Source organism: Boleophthalmus pectinirostris, unplaced genomic scaffold, assembly GCF_026225935.1.
Source record: "Boleophthalmus pectinirostris isolate CB_2022bp ecotype Guang Dong unplaced genomic scaffold, ASM2622593v1 HiC_scaffold_2, whole genome shotgun sequence".
In the NCBI taxonomy this organism is placed as follows: Eukaryota; Metazoa; Chordata; class Actinopteri; order Gobiiformes; family Gobiidae; genus Boleophthalmus; species Boleophthalmus pectinirostris.
Window position 1 is genome coordinate 28,683,896 of NW_026571152.1, and position 21,321 is coordinate 28,705,216.

A 21,321-nucleotide genomic window follows, 5' to 3' on the forward strand; every position below is an offset into this window, starting at 1 on the left:
CTGGGGTGTATGCATAATGTCAGGGGTGATTAAGGGAGAACCGCGCCCGCTGCAAATGTGCAAAGCGAGCGATTTAGTATCATGGACAATTACACATCTCCGCGGTGTCCTTGATATCATTTGTACATCTAAATGAAACTCAGCGCCGTGAAATGTGGTTCTTTCCCACTACGGGACGCATCTCTCCGCATCTCACGTGATGCTGTCAGTCCGTGTCACCTCCTTTACGCAAACTTCAACTTGGGTGCTCTGTTGCTCACCGCCGCTCCCTCTCCTCTCACCCGCCCCCTCCCGCTCCTGGCGCAGCACTACGGGTCCGGACTCAGACGGGACACCTTCACAGTTACAGTCTCCGCTCTGCTCTGTGTGCGCTTGTCCTCACCCGGAGCGGATCATGCTAAGACCGGAGAGACGGCTCAGTCCTCACGGCGTGCACAGAGGGGATACAGCGGCTTTGAGCTGAAGGACCGGAGCCACGGTAAGCTTTTTACGCGGGGAATTGGCGGCTGCTGCCCGGATGCGTCGAGGTCAGTATGCGCTTCAAACTTGTCCGAGGAGATGGGGTTTGGGAAGTCGTGTGTCCCAACTTATTCTTTAGGTTTATTTAACGAGGGTTTATCTTTTTTTTTTAATCAAATATGTTTTTTGTCAGTGCTGAAAACCGCCTTATTGTCCCAGCCCATCACTCTTTGGCTGTTATAAATTATCTGCATACACTCGTTGTACTGCATAGTAAATATGAACAAGGCACTTGAACGGCAAAACTCCGTGCGTAATTTGTTTAAAGCGCATTGTCTCCAGTTTTGCTGGTTGCGTAGAGAAGGTAACGTGATCCGAAATGAGACATGGGTCCATTCACCAGCTCCAAATGCAGTCACTGTTGACTTGGCCATGAATTTTATATAAGCTCTCTCTCTTTCTCTCTGACTCAAAGCGGAATACAGGATGACTCCAACTCCAGGAAAAGCCTCTATTCTCAATGCAAAAGGAAATTTCTTTTGTCGAATTCCAATTCAAGTTGCTGCTGCACATTCTTAAACCTGTGAAGACATTTCAGCTTCTTCAATTAACTTTTCACTCAGGAACAACAGCCAGAGGGAATAAAAAGTGATTAATAAATACTTCATGGAGCTCCCTTTGCCTTGTGTGAGGTGGAAATGAAACACCAGGGCTGTGACAGAAGTGATTTATTGGCTCTCACTACAGGATCTTATACCAAAGTCTAGAATAGCCATGGTACAATGCTTCAGCTGACTGCTTCTCCATTCACACATCCGGCCAAAGTTATGCGCCAGTTCTGACTTGTGTACTCTGAAAAGGCAAGGTGAAGGTTCAGCATGTACAGTGCACGAGAGGCAAGTTTGAATATATTGGAATTTGTTATGTAAAAGTGACAGGAAAAGTTCAAGGAAAGTGCAGAACAGATGTGATGCTATAAGCCAACAGAACTCTCCGAGGACAGCTCCAGATGTTTCAGCCTTTTCAGTCGGTCTATAAATCCTCATTTACCTCATTTTCCATGCAGCCACTGTTCAAAGCCTCTGATTAGCTCTTAATGTGATATGAGTTGTTTTTCCAAGAGCAAAACAAGAGGACACTGAGATCTTTTGAAATTATACATGATTGTTGTTCAATGTCAAATCATTGAGCTGACAGATTTATGAAGCAGTATTTTCTGTTTCATTCTATTTATGGTTTCCTCTCTAGATACGAGCAGCCCATACAATCCTCTGAAACCTTACGTATTATTCTTTCATATTACCTTATTGCTATTGAGAATCAAGTTATTACATTAAAAATTACATGGTCCATAGAGTTATATTTCCTCCAAGAGGAAATTCCCCTCCTGAGACCCAAGCCATTTTTATTATGGGTTTTTTAACCCTGGTTTTATGATTTTGATAATTCAAAGTTGCAACAGTAATGTTTCCACACTACTGCAAGAATATTTTAAAGGTCTAATGTTGCTCAAAATGTACTCTTGTGAGCTTTAAGCCGTGTTATAATGCCATTACCTCGTAGTTGTGTTTTGTTTCATTCACATATGTTTGAGTAACCTTTTCTTATTAAGCTCAAAATGGTCTGTTCCACCTTGTGATGTCTTGAAGTTGTAGTTTTCAAGTTAACACCGGTCTTTAATAGAGGCAGGCAATTCCAGGGCTGGAATTATCCAAATGATTCTAGTGAGTGGAGCATGTCCTGTATTACATGACATCACAAGGTGGAACAGAGTGTTTTCTGTTTGTGATGAGGAAACAATATCAACAATTTGTGTAATATGGGCTCTTTAATACTGGATCAGAGAGGTACTTACAGTACTGCATACTGCATGGATTGTAGTGCAAATATTGACTAGTAAAATCAATCTTTTCAATTGGACTTCTTAAAATAAGAACTCCTCTAGTGGTCAGTTACTTTAGCTTTTAGATTCTTTTTCATTGTTATGAGCTTTTGGCTGATTGGATGGAGCATTTTTCAGAATTAGAAGACCCTTTGTTTGCTTTTTTGTGATGTGGTCAGTGGGTTGGCAGAGGCCACTTTTCTGGTAATAAAAATTGTTTGTCCATTGCAGTTTTTGTTTCTCATAAACAATATAAACAACGGGAATGAAGCCCTGGATGGTGAAACAGACCTGTTGGTGTAGAAATATAGAATTGGATTGACACAAAATATCTGAGACTTTAACACACAACAAATCCTCCTGTACAACTCGGACAAGCCAGGCTGCCAATAAGTTTACACTTCAATTTCAGAGCCAGGAAACCATTTGGGAGCTAATGTTTGGTGTTTGTAACGCGGTTTGCAGTCAGTCTTGCAGCTAATAACTCACTGTTCTCACAATGTTCTTTTCAGTCCCAGCTCATTTTCTCACACCTGCCATAAAGAACAGCCCTGTCCTAAACGGGTCATACAGTTTTTTCTTTTGTTCAACCTGAGTGACCACAATAGCCCTCTTGTTACAGCTGCAGCTCAGATCTCTCTGTCTGTCTTGTTTCCAGAGAGAATGAGAGGGAGGGGCCACAGTACTGCAGTCTTAGTGAGGTGTGCTCTTCGTACTCTCCACCTCTAAAGTGTTTTCTGCCATTTTCTATAACGGTGTCTGTCTTTCACTTTCATCCTCATATGGCCTCTGCTCCAATGCCATCTACCTGGTCTAAACTATAGGCCTTCATATTACTGGGGTTGTATGTCTTTAACTGATTGGTTGATGGTGTCTTAGTTGACCAAAACTTTTATTAGTTGCTATATTTTTTGACTAGGAGTATAATGGGTTTAAATGGAGAACAGCAGAAAGGAGAGGGCCTGGACTTGTTTAGCTGGACATTTGGGAATAGACTGTTTATTCTTTCTTTTTGCATACAGTTGTACTAATATTTTTAGTTAGGTTTAGTTTTAGGTTAGGTTAATGCACGGGTCTCCAACTTTTTTCCTCCTGTGAGCTACTTTAATTTTGGTACTCACGGAAATTTTTGTATAAGAGCCGCAGCCTTACAGGGGGCACAGTTATATAGCTATAAAAAGAAAGATTATCCATTTATTAGTGCACAGAGTTAGGCATCGAAATGATACATATACAGTGGTAATAGGCATTTCATTAACAAAATTGTAGTTAATTTCAGCACAATACATATAATTCAGAAAACCCTTGGCGAGCTACTTGGAAGGGGATGGAGAGTTCATAGTATTGCTCCGAGCTACAGGTTGGAGACCCCTGGGTTAATGTAGTTGCCATTTGTAGTTAAAAAGACATTGGAAAAACATGTGCAAAGAGCTAAAAGTGCACAATGAGACAATGAAAATAAATTAAAATAAAATAAACAATAGCAATCATTACAGACGGCTTATGACACTGTGAAATAAACATGCAAAGATTAAGGAGCTAAAATATTAGTCAGTGCAGTTGAATCAAATATATTTTCTGATAAGAGATAGTTTTGTGATGCACCCTTTTAGCCGATGCACAGGGCAAGTCTTTAGTGGACCAAGAATTTCTTTAATCAACACTAGCCTTTCATATTACAGCCGATTTACAGATGACTTACCTTTACTTTACTGCATATCAGACAGTTAGCTCAGACATGTCCCAACTGTCCAAAAATCTCAAGATTTTATTCAATGTATTCAATGAAATGAAAGTTTAGCCACAGGGGTTGTAGGACTATATCTGCTGGTCCCAAAAGCTAACATATGGTTGTGGTTGAACTGGAAGAGCAATAAATGTTACACCTTCAATTTCTTGGAATTTAGTGCAGAGAGAAGATTTGTTCAGAGAAAATATCATCAAACCTTTCTCCTGCTTCTGAAGGTTCTTAATAGAGCTGTGTAATGCAGAAGTGACCTGTTATAAAAACACCAAATTAAGCTCTTTGAAGTCATTTTTCAGCTTGTCATTTGAGGAGATTAGATTGACAATGTGTCTCATTCTTAAAACCTGATTTTAAATTGGCACATATAAGGGCTGGAGCCAATGAACGAAATTCTTGCTTGATTAAAGACAGAGAAGTATTAAACAGCATCTTCATAAGTGAAAACACAGGTTCACGTCGCTTCAAAAACTCAACCTAATCCACTTTAGGCTTTCTCTTATTTGCTGTTGTCCAGAAAATTCCTCATAATTAGACGATTATGACACCATTTGTATTGTATTGTTTTATTGTGTTTTTGTATATTAGATTGCACTTTACATTGGATTTGTCCAGCTTTTGGGGCAGCTGCGGTTGTTTTTAAATCTGCTTTATGAATAAACTTGGCTTTACCTGACTTGACCATTTACTGATTAATCAACCCTAAATCCATAATGTTCCACCTCACATATGAATGCTTATCTGGGTACTGACCCTTCACCTGTCAACTCATCAGGTGCGAATCCAATCATACACTCTGCTGTTTGAAACCCTCACATCTCCCTCTGTTGTTTTCTGCAGGATGCCATGATGAGCGCAGGCCTTCCCTAGCCCTGCCAGACACAGGACACCCCCGGCTCCCTGGGCACAACACAATTGGCATCAGATTTATGCAGCTCTGCCCCTGATCAATCCTAACACACTCTCTATGCAGGATTCCCTTTTCCGAGGCAGGATTACCCACTGATCTACAAATAGCGTGACTGTAGCTGACCAGACACTCTGCAGTCTGAACTTTGCCATTTGGAAGTCAAAGCCATAGCTCATCCCCTCAGTGCTTTGAAGGAAAAAGAAGGAAGCCATATTTTCTGGATTTACATGCGTAGAGTTCTGGCGATTCTAAGGGCTGCAGGGTCCATCCAGTGACGCTCGTTTTTGCCTGAGCTGCTCTCGAGGTGAGCAGCGCGTGTCCCAGATGCCGTCATGCCCATCATCAGCAACGCCAACCATGACTTTAGCAATCTCTCTGTTAGCGACGACAGCAGCCTCGACCGCATCTTCACCGAGATCCCAGAGACTGAGACCATCAAGGTGAGGAACAGCCACATGTGGGAAGAGCTTTTGTTTGTTTTTGTTTTGAATAAGTGTTGAATTGTTGAAACTGAGAGAAATGTACTACACTGCAAAAACTTAAATCTAGCCTAATTAGGATTACTTGAATTAAGAAAGTTTTATCATGATTTGAGTAAACTTCATTTGACAAGTAAAATGATCTTCCAGTGGAACGAGACATTTTGTACTTAAAATATGAAAATACATCTGGCTACACTTAAGATAAGAAAAACTAAATCTAAAAAAACTACTAAAGAATATCTTTGCACTTCAAATTATAAACAAATCTAATGTTAATAATAATAATAATAATACATAACACTTGTTTAGCGCTTTTCATGACTCTCAAAGACGCTTCACATTGATCAAGACAGACACAAAAACAAATGAAAGAAATAGATAAACAGGAGAAGCAGTTATTTAAAGGCAGTAATGTTGCTTGAATAAAGAAAAACACACTTATTCCAATGATAGACAATTTTACTTGTCAAGTTGAATCTACTCAAATAGTAAAATGTCCTTAATTTAAGTCGTTTTAACTTACCTAGATAATACTCTAAAGCCCTTTTACAATCTGCACTGCTAGATCAGTTTAGTTTTGTGGACAGATTTTACAATCCAATTTATTCGTAACCTGATTACAATATTCCACTGTGCCAACTCAGTTTTAAAAGCACGCTGAACCAGAATGTTTGAACCTTATTTTGTCTGGCTTCTGAACTGAAAAAGACGCAATACTGTTTTCAATAATAGGTGGTTGGAGGTATATTGTCTAGAGAGAGAAATCTGCTAAATGAAAGTGTATCGTCTGTAATAAGAAGGCTGTCTAACTTTCACATTTGTGAGTAACTTGAACCTCAAAACAAGACACAGTTATGGGCAAGTTTCAACACATTTCTGAAGTGTTATTGGAATAATCACTTAATCACTCATAAATTTTACTCATTTGTAGACAGTAGTAGTTTTTTGATGTTGGTAACCACAAGTGCAGAAATGTCAACAATATCAATTTCACATAAAATTAGGTCTGTCACGATAACACATTTTGAAGCATGATATATTGCTACAAAGATATGCTGCAATAAATAATAATATTAAAACTACTTCATGCCACTGTCAGAAAGCAGGATAATCCCAGTAAATCATTTTTAAATAGACATTATCACTAAAAGCCTGGGCTGCAGTAGATAAATAACAGAATCAAACAATAATGAGCCATAAAAGTCACTTATTCAACCTTTTACGGCTCATATCTTCTTGTATTACTACAAAAATACTCAAAATCTCCCCAATTTTACAAAGAAATTATACACATGATAAATACTGAGCCTCAAAATATATTGTTCCAGCTATCATATATTGAACAACAAGTCAATATATTGTAATTACTGTGACAAGCCTACGAAAAACATCTGAAAATTGCGATGTTCAACCTTCTTTTTGTTTACTTTCTTCACAGGGCGTCTACTACCAAAGGGCTCAGTTCATCCGCCGACCTGAGGACCTGCTGTCCATCGACCACGCCCTGTTAGCAGTGATCAACGTGGGGGGAAACCGCTACACCTTCCCCTGGAGCACCCTGGAGCAGTTCCCCCTCACGCGCCTGGGTCGTCTGTGCGGCTGCCGCTCGCCGAGGACATCGCCAACGTCTGCGATGACTACGACGAAGCGCGAAAGGAGTTCTTCTTCGACCGCTCGCCCTCCGCCTTCAGAGTCATTCTCAACTTCCTGGCGGCAGGCAAACTGCGTCTACTCAGAGAGATGTGCGTTCTGTCTCTGCACGACGAACTGACGTACTGGGGCGTGGAGATGGCGTACATGGAGCGGTGCTGTAAAAGAAAGATGTACACTCGGATAGAGGAGGTGAACGAGCAGGAGAGGAGGGACGAGGAGAGGAGGCAGAGGAACGCCATGCAGAGGGTCCCGGTGGAGGAGACCCGCTACAGGAAGGTGATGAACTGGCTCAGAGACATGGTGGAGAACCCGCAATCAGGTTTACCAGGCAAGATCTTCGCCTGTATGTCAGTTATCATGGTGGCAGTGACAGTGGTGAGCCTGTGCATCGGGACTATGCCGGATCTGAGAGAGGAGGAGGACAGGGTAAGTGTAAATGTGAAATATCATGTTTTTATACCAGATACAATGTGCATGTTTAGGCCTGTCACGATAATTATAATATCGACTTATCGTTCAGTACCTGAAAGCTGGAATAATACATTTTCAGGCTTAGTATTCAGTATCGTGTGTACAATTCAATTTCTTTGCAAAGTTGGGCAGATTTGGGGTATTTTTTGGTTGTTATATGATAAGATTTGATCTGTAGCGTGTTGAATAAGTCACTTATATGGTTAATTATTGCTTCATTTTGCTATTTATTTGTTGCAGCTCATTATACAGTAGATTTATTATTTCTTTTTTTTCCAATTTTGAAATTTTACATAACAAAAACAAAAAAGACCCACTCACATCCCACCCCTCTCAAAACACACAACTACACAAAAAAACTACACAAAAAACAAAACAAAACACTGTATTATTGTCAGTTGTCACTTTGATAAAGTAGTTTCACAAATATTGTTTACAGTAGCAATATATCACGCTTCAAAATTTGTTATCGTGACAGGCCTATGCATACTACATTTTTTATTGCACCTTTTGGGCTAAACATGCAGTAAAGTAATGCTGTTATCTCAGTTTAAACCAGAATTTAGAAATTACAAAAGGCCAAAAAGACACTATTGTTTGTCAAAGCAAAAATGAAACAGCGCTTAGAAAGGTCAATTGGTTAAAAAGACTAAATAAAAAACACGGCTCATACAACATGAAACTTTTATGAATGATAAAACACAAAAAGATAGACCATTTCATCTGCTGAATAATTTTTCAAAACATTGTGAACATTGTTACCTTTCAACGGACCTATTTTACACTATTTTCTGATCTGTGGTAATGTTGCCTCCTCATCACAAACATACCTGGAGTTGTGTTTTGTTTCATTTACACATGTTTAAAACGCAAATCCTGCATATTTAGGCTGAGTTCTTCTCTGAAACAGAAAACTCTCTGTTCCTCCTTGTGATTTCATGTGGTAATACATTAGAGTGGTAAATGGTCACATTTGTCTATAGCGCTTTTCCACCTTCAAGGCACTCAGAGTGCTTTACAACAAGGGACCACTCACCCATTCACACACACACTCATGCACCAGTGTATGCAGACACTGGGGGTGAGGTGGGTTAAGTGTTTTGCCCAAGGAAACAACAACAGCATTCATCTGAGGGGCTGGAATCACATCAGCCAACTTGTGGGTCAGTGGATCTGACCACTCAACCAGTGATGTTTTATGATGAGAGCGGAATTCGAACCGCCAATCTTTAGATCAGTGGACAAATGCTCTACCAACTGAGCTGCTGCCGAATCATTTGGATTATTTTAGACCTGGAATTGCCAACCTCTACTGAACTATAGTTAAATGTAGCTGTTAACTTGAAAGCCACCGCTATATAACTTGACAAGATACAGCAGAGCATTCTGAAATTTGGAGATTTAGACAGACTAATAATAAATATGTGTGAATGAAACAAAACACAACTTAGCGTTTGTTTCTGAGGAGGTAGCAACATTATAACATGGTTTAAAGCTCACAAGAGTCAATATTGCATAATATAGGACCTTAAATGCCTTAATTATTTAATTACTCTGAGATTCTATGGAATGGCTCAAGAAATCTAATCAGCCCAATCGATTTTCATTTGTGTCTTTCCCTCATCTGATCACACTACACATGTTAGCATGATGTAGCACTACACTAAATGACTCACTGAATAGTCTTGCTAAATTGAGTATCAGATTTTCTATAAGAAAATCCATCCTCTGTAACTTATCACCAGAGCTGATCTCCTTTGCTAATTTATTATGCTTCAGTGTAATAGGCTCCATGAATTAGCTCTAATTTACAAAAGATTGATTGTGACTTTTGCCAGAGTTAATTTACAGCCCAGAGAATCATTTATTCTGAAGTTTATAATTTGGATGATTTAAGCATTTCACAACTTTCCTGTTTGTGGTCTATTTAGAGTGCACCGTAGAGTTATTTTGGTCCTGAATGAACATGGTAACGCTTGCTGCCAAATTGTCAACTATTGCCTGAATGTCTCCCGGTCGTCACAGCCGCTTAAATCTCCCAGTGGGACAGGCGTGCAGTGTGTAGTCATAGCATGTGCCTTGTGAATTCTGTCTGTCCAAAGCACTGAATAATGAAGCTCAAAGCTGCTCAGTCAGGCCTGGCCATTCTCTGTCAGTAAACACTTGGGAATAATGAAATGTCCTTACTGTATCAGACACACAAAGACACTCGCGTTTGGACGCACACTCAATTTCACACTTAAGAAGAGACACATCAGACTGTCATGGCCGCCACCATGAATTGACAGTGGTACAGAGCTTATACACTGTGACCGATCTGAAGCTTTGTGAATCCTGCATTCATTTACACTACAGTGAAGTGGCGTCCTTGAGTCCTTTGTTGTGTCTGATGTGTGGGGCTTTGTTAGTATGTTTGGCTGTTAGGGAGATAAGGCAGAAATTAATGGCCAATCTTTTATAACATTTTATAACCAGTGCAGAGAGAGAGACTAGACCTGTCTCTTAAAATGACTGTGCCAGAAGTGCATCTGTTCTTTTTCATAATGAGTTCCAATATCATTAAAATCTTTTGAGCTCTGAGTACTTTCCAGTACTTGATACCAATCAATACTAATACAGAGATGAAATAAAGAACTGGAGACAATGCAGGAAACATAAACAACATGTCACATTAATCTGTATTATCCCAAGATTTTTATTTATTTTTTCCAGTAACTTTGCAACAGCATTGTAAACATGAGCTGTAAACATGAGATGTTCAGCCCACAAGTGTAGACTCTAGCAAGTAGTTAATACATTACTTGATGAGAAGGATACACATCTTTTATTATAATAGGATTTCTAGACCTGGGTATGTCAAACATTTTGAGCCCAGGGACCGCTTATCAGTATGAAAAACTTCAATGACCCTCTATCTATCCCCAAAACAAATTTAAGGAGAAACTATGTATAAATGTAATATGTATGTATAAAACCACATTTACTGTGTGACTATTGTTTACATCAAAATTATACACTGGGGACTGTATATAATTATAGTAGTTAAAGGACAGTCTGGAATTTTGGACATAGGACCTCATTTCCTAGTGAGCCAGAGTGCAGAGGTTGCTTGTGTTATGCTAGTGCATGTCAATGGCCATAGTTATCCTGCCACTAAAAACAGTCTTACCCACTCCACAAAACACCCAAAGTAAATCTATTATTATGGCAGACTGTCGATGTAAATGTCTGCGTTGATAGAATAATGTCTGAAATAAAACTAACCTTGCAGCACATGAATCGTCACATGTTGAGGGACTATTTTCTCAGCAGCAGCAGAATTTTACTTTGCTGGTAAGTTAGGTAGGTGCTAGGTGATATCAGTCCGCCGCTGCCAAGTTTTCTATGAGGAAAACAACTCGCTGCTGCTCAGACATAAATCCTTCAAATGCAAGGCTGGTTTTACTTCTAAAATTATTCTATTGACACAGACATTCACATCAACAGTCTGGTGTAATAATATATTTGCTTCGGGTGTTTTGTGGAGTGGGTAAGACTGTTTTTAGTGGCAGGATAACTATGGCCATTGACATACACTAATCTAGCACCAGCGACCTCTGCAAATACAAGAACTGGATGGAATATTTAAAAAAGTGTCTCCACACATCTCCAACACTCTGGTTCACTAGGAAATGAGGTCCTATGTCCAAAATTCTGAACTGTCCCTTTAAGTAATGATCAGCATTATCACAATTTGGCCCAGGGATGCCCAGGGACACTTTGAGAACCGCTGCTCTATATATTTATAAAACTTAATTATTGATATGTTAATCACTATTAAAGGGGCAACTCTGTTCAGTTTAATTAGACTTTTATTTTCCTATCTTAAAATGATGTCAAAGCTGGACAGTACTTTGGGCACCTCTAGAGATATTCTTCTAACTTTTGTCAGCCGGATTAGAGCTCCAACATATGAAGTCTGTCTGGGGTGGATTCAAAACTTGAGCATTTCATGGTTCAGACAGCTTTAAGAGCCAAGACTCAATTCTACAAAAAAAGAAAATGTGTCCTCTGGCTGTATGTGTGTGCCAGCCATACTTCTAGAGACATCACCCGGAGCATTAACCTAGTATTGATTTTGATATGAGCGTTCCCGGGCAGCCAAAAGCCCCGGTACAGGAGAGAGTATGAGAGGAAGGCACCCACTGATGAATGGCTGATGAGCTGGAGAAAGCTGCTGGAGCTCCCCCCTGGTCTGGTGGCGGTCACAGGATCACAGATGGAGCAGGCTGAGTGGGCATTTAGACATTTAGAGCACAGGCTTGTGATTCAGAGACACTGCAGACTCATACAGGAGAGTGAGAGCTTTGACACAGGCCTTTTACAGCCTCTGATAGGACCAAGCTGTATCCCAAATCTACAGGCAAACAGATATAGAAATGTTTAAATATGTGTAAACCAAAAAACATTCTAAATTCCAGCATGGAGGCAGCTGGAGGCAAAAGTGAAGTGGAACATCATGTGATTTCAATGGGGAAACTGGGAGTAACTTCAGAATATCACCACAATATGAAAAATCAAAGGAAATAAAGCAAGCAATAGAAAACCACTCAGATACAAGTGATTCACACCAGAGCCTGGTTTAAAAACATTTACATTTGTGTTTTAGGTTATTTTTTAATTCAAGAAGAGATTATAATTAAGGCTGTGCAAAAATATCAAAATATCAATATATTGTATTGTTTAATGTGATGATACAGTATCGATATTGTGAGCTGCTGTATCGATGTATATTTTGATATATGTTACTAAATTATTTTATTACAGTGCTACAGTTTTGTTGCTAGTTTAGTGGAAGGAAACTCGTTTATGTGGCACATTTGACATTTTCACTGTTTTGATGATTAAAATGAGAATTTTTCATATTAACTTTGCACAAGAAATGGTTTAACAAAGACTTTTTCTATCATGGCCATGATTTAGCCATTATTTTTTTCATTGAACCATTTCAAATAATTTTGAAATATATTGTGTCGATTTGAAATTGCATTGTATCGAGATATGTATCATATCGTGGCCCATGTATCGAGGTATGTATCGTATCGGCAACTTCATAGCAATACCCAGCCCTAATTATGATAGACTCTAAACATTTTTGGCAAAGAAAAAATACAGATTTGAGATTTTACTGGACAAATCCTAGATTTCATCTACAGATATATTACATATTTGATCATAAATTTTACTTCAATTTTTTTTACTTTTTTTTTTTTTTTTTTTTTTTTTTACATTTTGTGAAGCTCAAAGACAATTTTGAGGCCAGAATTTAATTTTTTATTTTTCCATCCTTCTTAAAGGTGCACTGTGTAACCTTTTGGTTAGGGGTCAGTTACCTGCTTGTTTCTTTGGATATGTCAGTACTTTGCCTGGAATGTTCCACAGTGACATTAAACAGCTCTTACATTTATTCATTTACAGGTGGTTTTATAGCACAAAAATACCTAAAAAAAAAACAGGCATTCTGACTGTGGGCGGGGTTACCTACAGATCTGACCTGTAACTAGGTCTTGTTTGGTCTCCGTGAAGACAGAAAGATTAAATGGCACACTGTGAAACATACAAAGCAATAACATCGCCATGGAGAAAAGTATTTGATGGACCATCTGGCAAAAAAGTTACACACTGCACCTTTAATAGAGACACAAAAGTAATATTTGTAATTCAGTTGTGGTAATTGTTGTTATAAAACCATTAGCATTTAGATGTGTTCAGTTAATCTTTGAAATCTATTCTGTCAGCTTCACTTTGCCTTTTGAACACTCTGACACAGGATTTTAAAAGGTCTATAATATTATGTTTGACAGACAGCACTGACAACTCTAGTGAAAGAAGCGAGAACTCAGTAGAATGAGATATTGTGTATTGATGTACTAGTATGGTGATGCTGAGTGACAGTTTTGTGGTGGAACATATGCCTTATAGTAAGTTGTGAGAGTTTTCTTTTGAAATGTGCCGCTGTGAACGTTAGAACTGACAGTTTATCAAGAATGGATGCAAAACGCTGCCTGTAAGAACTGCTTTTTGTTGAAGATGTACACACTTTTGCTATTATAGTGAGACATTTCACCATCCTCAATGTTATTTAGGGCTAGAAATGTTTACCTTTGCGCTGGGAGATTGCAGAGTCATAAACAATGTGGAAACTATGGCATCTTTACTGTTTCAGGATTGGGTCTACACTCACAACACTATTTTCTTATAGATGAAATTAGTTCAGTCTATGATATTTCAGACAACAAATAGGCTAAAATAAAAGCATTTATTACACTTATAAAAACTTGCATCCGTACTTTGAGAGGTCTCTTTTATAGACCTGATTCATAACTTGGCTTTTCACTGTAAGAAGGTATTTCTGAGTAATTAAACACAAGACTAACAGAATTGACTGAATTGAAGGTGCACTGTACAACTTTTTTGGTAGAGGGCCCACAAGTTGCTTCGTGTTGTTTTGTTTTTTTTCCTGAAATGTTCTACAGTATGGCATTTAATTTAACTATCTCCATGGAGACAGCAGCAGCTCACATCACCAGGCCAAGTTACAGACCAGATCTGAGGAGAAGTGGAGCTGCTCACAGTAATAATGCATGCTTTTGAGGTAGTTTTGAGAAGTAAAAAAATATAACATATATTTGTTTAACGCCATACTGTGGAACTAGCCAGGCTGATGCCACCTAGTGCCTCCACTCAATTTAATTTCTCTCCAGCGACTAGGTCAGGAATCGAATACACTAGACCAGGGGTGGGCAAACCTTTTGGCTCGCGGGCCACATAGGGTCCTAAAATTTGCCTGAAGGGCCGGACAGAACACAGGACATATCGTGTTAGGAGCTCAGCTGCATTATATTTGTATTAACGCTTATGTAGGAAGCGCACTACGTACTACTACATTGTCTTCAAAGATCAGCAACACACAAAAAATCAACAGATCCGCTCCACTGCACCCCACAGGCGAAGATGACTTGTGAGGAATTAGATTTTACTATCAAACACAACCCACGCTATAAAACCACGTGCAATTTATCAAGACTCTTAAGACATTCTGTGCATTAACTCCTATAACACAACATCTATAAAGTCCTTGTGATTGATTTTTATCAACTCAAAATGGAAGCAGTGCAAAGTTATATCTTGAACACTACTACTTCACTCATGGTCCGAATAACTCCTGTAAGAACACTTTCCCATAACGCATTGCGGCCAACATACGCCGCACCTCAATGTATATTTATATAGTGCGCCATCTACTGGGAAACGCCGGAAATGCATGAAAAATAAAACATCAACAAGGTTTATTATTGTAATTTATTCCAGTTTGGCGGGCCGGATTAAAAGGTTTAAAGGGCCGCATACGGCCCCCGGGCCGTTGTTTGCCCACCCCTGCACTAGACGATTTGCAAGAACCTCCGAAGTTGTAGACTGCACACCGGCCAATAAGTGAAGAGCTGTGAAGCCATGACATCAAACTCAAGCGCCTGTCTGGGTCCTTTTTGTGGTACAGCACAACAATAACAAAATGGTCGAGATGGATGTAGACGAAGCCATACATTCTGTGTTACCAACGATTCCCAAGATCAAGGATTTAAAGTCGTAACAAAGAGAATGGTTTGGTGAATTTTATCAAGGGGAAATACGTTATTGCACTCTTCCTATGCGATTTGGCACATTACATATGTCATGACCAACTAGCAGCAGTTGGTTAAATAAAAAAGTACCTGCCTACTGTCGAGCGAACGAATCCTAATGCTGTGAAGTCAGATGGTTTCCACAAGTTGAAACCGGCTGATGAATCAGGCGGTTTCAGCAAAGCAATAACATCACCTTGAGACAAGGAGTGACCCTCCACCAGAAAAGTTACACAGTGCTCCTTTAAAGTATACATGGTGTATCTTTATTTCGTGGAACCATGCAGCAGTTGGGTCACAGGTCAGGTTCAGAAGCTTTGGGCGTCACCATTGTGCGTAATAGAAGAAGACAACTGAAACCACTTGAACAGAGCAGTCGTGTCTTAGCAGAAAGACTAGAATGCTGCGGGTGGAGTATCTATGGAGACGGTGGGGGTGATCACATGCCCTGCTTTAGCCTCATTATCATGTTTAATGTAGTAGCAGGGCCCAGAGGAACACACTCTTTCCTCAAAACAGGTATTATTCCATAGTCCTTCGGGAAAATTGGGTTTATTTTTAACCTTTGAAGATGACAGTAGCAAATAAGGTGATAAACACTTGGCACTGAAGGCGTACCATTCTATAGGGTGCACGTTGCAAAGCTAGAAGCAGTCTATGCGTGGACCAAACTGCTTTGAGTGCCTTGAAGATGGAAAAGCTCTATATAAAATGAGAACACTTACCACCACGTCCCAAAGGACAGGATTTTTAAATGGTTTCACTATAACATTTCTAGTCATGATTTACAGTTATATTTATGCCAAATGTTTAAAAGGGACAGTCCAAAATTTTGGACATAGGACCTCATTTCCTAGTGAGCCAGAGTGTTGGAAACGTGTAGAGACACTTTTTTAAATATTTCATCCAGTCCTTGTATTTGCAGAGGTCACTGGTGCTAGGCTAGTGCATGTCTATGACCATAGTTATCCTGCCACTAAAAACAGTCTTACTCACTCCACAAAATACCCGAAGAAAAATATATTATTACACCAGACTGTCAATGTGAATGTCTGTGTCAATAGAATAATTTTAGAAGTAAAACCAACCTTGCATTTGAAGGATTTATGTTTGAGCAGGAGCAGCGAATTGTATTTCCTGATAGAAAGTTTGGGAACGGCAGACTGATATCACCTAGCACCTATCTTACCAGCAAAGTAAAATTCCTCTGCTGCTGAAAATAGTCCCTCAACATGCGACGATTCATGCGATGGAAGGATAGTTTTATTTCAAACATTATTCTATCAACACAAGCATTCACATTGACAGTCTGGCGTAATAATAGATTTGCTTCTGGTGTTTTGTGGAGTGGGTAAGACTGTTTTTAGTGACAGGCTAACTATGGCCCTTGACATGCACTAGCCTAGCACCAGCAACCTTTGCAAATACAAGGACTGGATGGAATATTTTAAAAAGTATCTTCACACATCTCCAACACTCTGGCTCACTAGGAAATGTCCCTTTTCCCCTGTCCCTTTAATGTAGAGGTTAGGCAACGTAGGCATTAGGCTCTGTATTAAATTATCTTTATCCAAGGAGACCATCAGGTGGCGCTACCAAGCCAAGTTACAGATCAGCTCTGTAGGCGAGACCGCTCACTCTGACAATACATGTTTATCAAAGTGTTTGTAGTAATAAAAACTCCAGTAGTGAACAATATCATACTATGGAACATTCCAGCCAATGCAATAACATCTCCACAGAGACAAGCAGGAGCTAAAGTCCACCAGCTGCACTTTTAAACTTTACGCAGTGTCCATCCTGACAAACCAAAACATGATGTAACTTTTCCTTCTATTGCACATATACATAGACTCCGGCTGCAGTGGCCCCTGACAGCTTGGCTCCAAACACAAATACCTCCCTGCCTCTGCTTTCATGTCTCTGTCTATCTGTGTCCGTCTGTGTCTCTGGGAGTTTTTGTTCGGTGGTTTGCTGAAACCCACCTGCCACATACATTCAGACTGACCATCCCTGGCCCAACGCTGCAGGAATCCCATCATATTTAATCCCCTCATTGTTTGTCTCTGAGCCAAAATCCCTCAAGCTCTCTTCAGCAGTCACCCTCTGGCTCTGTTCTAGTGTGAAAAAAATATATAGATACAACAATGGAGGACAAAATGAAAGGAGCTAGTCAAATGATTATTTCTGAGAGTTTTGCATACATTTTGAATCAAATTAAGACTGGACATATCTAGAGAGAGTCCCTTATTTTTTTAATAAAATAAAAGTGTACTGATGATTGCAAATCAGAAATTGATTTTGAGTTTTGATTGATCTTTGATTGTAAAATTACACTGTCTCTGTTCTAAAAGGTTTTAACATCTCTGTAGTCCACTTAATAATATATATTTTAGATAATAGAATTGATCATTTTTGGAGACTAATAAAATTGTGAATATGCTACGTTTTCCTTAAAATGTCCTCAACAGTCATAATCCAAAGAATTATGATTTTAAAGTGCTTAATAACAGTTATTTCTTCATGTAGTCTGCACTGAAATGGAGCAAAGGATCATGGTCTATGTAGTTCCCTCAATATTTTGCGGCCCACAATGTTGATGTGACACTTCTGATTGAAATTATATCACGACATTTCAGTTATTGTTACATCCCTACTTAATAATTATGATGATCGAAATACACTTACAATTATTTTACCAAAGCAGGACAGGCCAGGACACAAGACGAATAGCCTCTCTCTTCTTATATACTGTATGTCTCTGTGAGCCCTGTGTCCTCAGATGATCCCTACATTATATCACTGAGCTCAGAGCTTCGGATGAGGGGGCTTCTATCCCACAGCTGTGATTTAAGCTCAATCATAATAACTTATTCCACTCCATGTCCAAGTGTGTACCCTATACACAATCTGCCCTTTATGAAACACCCCATCCATCTGTATAGCCAGTGTTTTTATGCAACAAGCAACTGGACATACACTACAGAATTTAAATAGAGGTATAAAATATGTATGAGAAAACAGATTTTGGGCTCTGTAGACATCGTTTTTTACTCTTGTGTTAGCTTGGATTGGTGAACTTAACTGGAAGTGGTAAATATCTCACAAAATGCTATTTTATTTACAGTGATGTAGCTTGACAAAAATAATATATTTCCATGTCATCCAAATGCAAATTCTTGGGCATCCTCTGAAAAGAATATATATATGAGACAGAAGATTTTGACATAAATTTTAATATATAAACTGTGGTTTTAAGTTCACAATTTTGACCACACAATTTCTGATTTATTTTACAAAATGTTTATATATTAATTGTATATTTTTGCTGTAATTGTAGCCCTTTTTGGCACTTCCCAAGAAGTGTAACTCATCATATTCAACCATCTTTTTTTTCTTTTTTTTTTTTGCTCATAGATGGTAAATTCGTAAAAGAAAATCTCACAAGATCATTATCATGTGTGCGCATTTTTGTGGCCGTTTTATCTTGTCAAATCTTGGAGAATGAGATCTTATTTTATCCTCAATAATATAACAAATGTATTCCTAAATTGCACTGGACTGGACTTAAAAGCATTGTTTTCTTTATTGTCATTGATTGTTAGTTACTTTTGCTATCACAAGCACAACTGACACATCGAATATGGTTCCCTCGCACAGTTATATTATGTAATATTTTATCACCCGAATATCTATTGTCAGTATATTTATGTGAAATGAGGAAGACAGATAAATAATGACATTCTGTTTTTATGTTGTGTTAAGAATTACACCCATAAATCCCACACTGATTCAATATTGTCACTTGGAGCTCAGTGTGATGTATCTTGTACAGCGGACCACCTGCCAGACAGCCCTGGGACTATTTATAGCGTATTACATGTGGATACCTGCAGACTCTCATTATCACAGTGTGTTAGCAATTTAGATCCAATTGATTATCATTAACTGAAATTAACCCAGGTTTAAAAAATGTAAACATAAGCAGAAAGAGTGCACTGTGACCTCCACTAATATCAACCAATAACCCTGATAGAATATGCTGATCAAGACTTATTCTTATATTATTAAAACTACTTTGGCTTTGTTACACTTTGCTTGATGTAATGGACCAAACAGAAAGGCGTGGACAGAGATGTAAAAAGGGCATTACTAGGGATGTAAGAATAACTGAAATATCGTGATATCATATCGTCAAAGTTCTCACAATAATATCGTGGACCGTCACAATGTATCAAATTACAAGGCAATAGCTAAAAAACTACATAGACCATGATCCTTTGCTCCATTTCAGTGTAGACTACATGAAGAAATAACAGTTCTGAGCACTTTTAAGTCTTAGTTCTTTAGATTAAGTCTTGTCAAGGCATTTTAAGCGGAAAAAGTAACATATTAACAGTTTTGTTAGCCTTCACAAAATATCGCAATAAATATCTTACTGTGTGATGTATTTTGGGAAAATGTCGTACAGATATATCGACAGCTTTGGATATTGTTACATCGCTGAGACTTCCCACCATATCATGAGCTTTCCCACGATATTACATTAAATATTGTACCGTGAGGTTCATACCGTGACAATATTGTATCGTGAGACTTGGACATCGTTATACCCCTAGTCATTTAACAAAAGCTAAATCAGACAAAGAATACTTAACAAAAAGCTCGGCCCAACTGGCGTTAACTTTACAAGAACTAAACAGAACAAAACAAACCCATCAGACAAAGGAACAGGTATGTTTAAATACTGTAGGACTAACCAAAACTGAACACAAGAGGGAGGAATCACACTAAAGGATACTAAAACTACTAAGTCAAAGTAACAATAGGGCAAATAATCATAACCATAAAGAAAATAACAGTAATTAATAAAGTCACTCAGAGGTATGCACCACACCTGACCAGCAATTCCCTTCTGCATTCTGTTCAAATCCAGAATATTTTATCTCGGTGAAAATCTTCCATCCAAACTTGTGACAGTCCAACCACAGCTGCAAATTTTAAGTATCTCTCAAATGCAGAAGACATCTCCTCTCCCAAATTGTCCTAACATTCAGAACAAAATATATAACTTTTTTTACCTGAGATAAAAAATCCAGGCTGTTTCTCTGTCCTCTGTGTTGTTTTATCCCCCGTTTTTTACATGTAAACCACCAGATTTTGGAAAGCGTGACTTACAAATGGATTAACCAATCAGAGAGATTGACACAGTCTGTTAAAGTCAAAAACAGTTGATTGGTCTCTGATTGGTTAATCCACACCCTCTGAATTCAGGGAGACAGGATACAGCTCCAGATGCACTCGTCTTTGTAAAGTTTTGTGAAAGCGTGTGGTTCTGGCTGATCGAGTAAGGACATGTGGCCTGTAAGATGAGGATGAAGAGTGGGGAGAGACATTCCACAAACTGCTGGAATTAATAACATAGTGTTTAGGATTAAAAAACAGATAAAAATATATATATACTTATCTTAATGTCCTTTGTTCTGGCCTGTCCCTAACTTACCCCACGTTTCTGACATGTCCCTATGATAACGTCTATTTTGTTAAGGCAGACCATATAAACTGCCATCTGGCTAAAGGTTTTTGGCCTGTATATTCATTGGTTGTGGAGATAAGCCTGTGCTCATGCTGCCTGCCCTGATAAATCCTCCGCAACCTCTTTTTACAATCCCTCGACATTCTCTGGGTCACATTGAGTTTACATTTTATTACCGCTCAAATGTCAAGAATTCAAGTTTATTCCTGAAAAAAAAAAGAAGCGATTCATTTATTTAGGCTTCAAAGTATTTCGGCTTTAGTTCAGCCTGTCACCAAGATTCATGTCTTTAATATTCTCTTCGGGTGATAGGCTTTTCTTCATGCAAATTCACTCACTGTGTTCTGTCTGGGGGGTGATTGGGGAGCCCGCTTTATGCTGTTTAACGCTATAAATTGGAATGGGATTTGAAGTCAGATAATTACATCCCAGGGCGTCGCTCCAGTGTTGAGATGGGGCGACAAAAGGACTATATTGAATAAGTTAAGATCTAGATTGTGGGTTTGGGCATGTTTCCTGATTG

At 38.8% G+C, this 21,321-nt stretch overlaps 1 protein-coding gene across 1 annotated transcript in view; it reads left to right on the forward strand.

Annotated features, from left to right (window-relative positions):
• Positions 1 to 485: 485 nt before the first annotated feature.
• The window catches only part of kcng4a (potassium voltage-gated channel, subfamily G, member 4a), a 53,529-nt gene continuing 32,693 nt past the window's right edge, over positions 486 to 21,321 (forward strand). The window contains 4 exon segments of the mRNA XM_020935060.2: positions 486 to 527; positions 4,926 to 5,435; positions 6,916 to 7,084; positions 7,087 to 7,556. Coding sequence (XP_020790719.2) covers positions 5,328 to 5,435; positions 6,916 to 7,084; positions 7,087 to 7,556 — 747 coding nt within the window. The 5' untranslated portion in view covers positions 486 to 527; positions 4,926 to 5,327.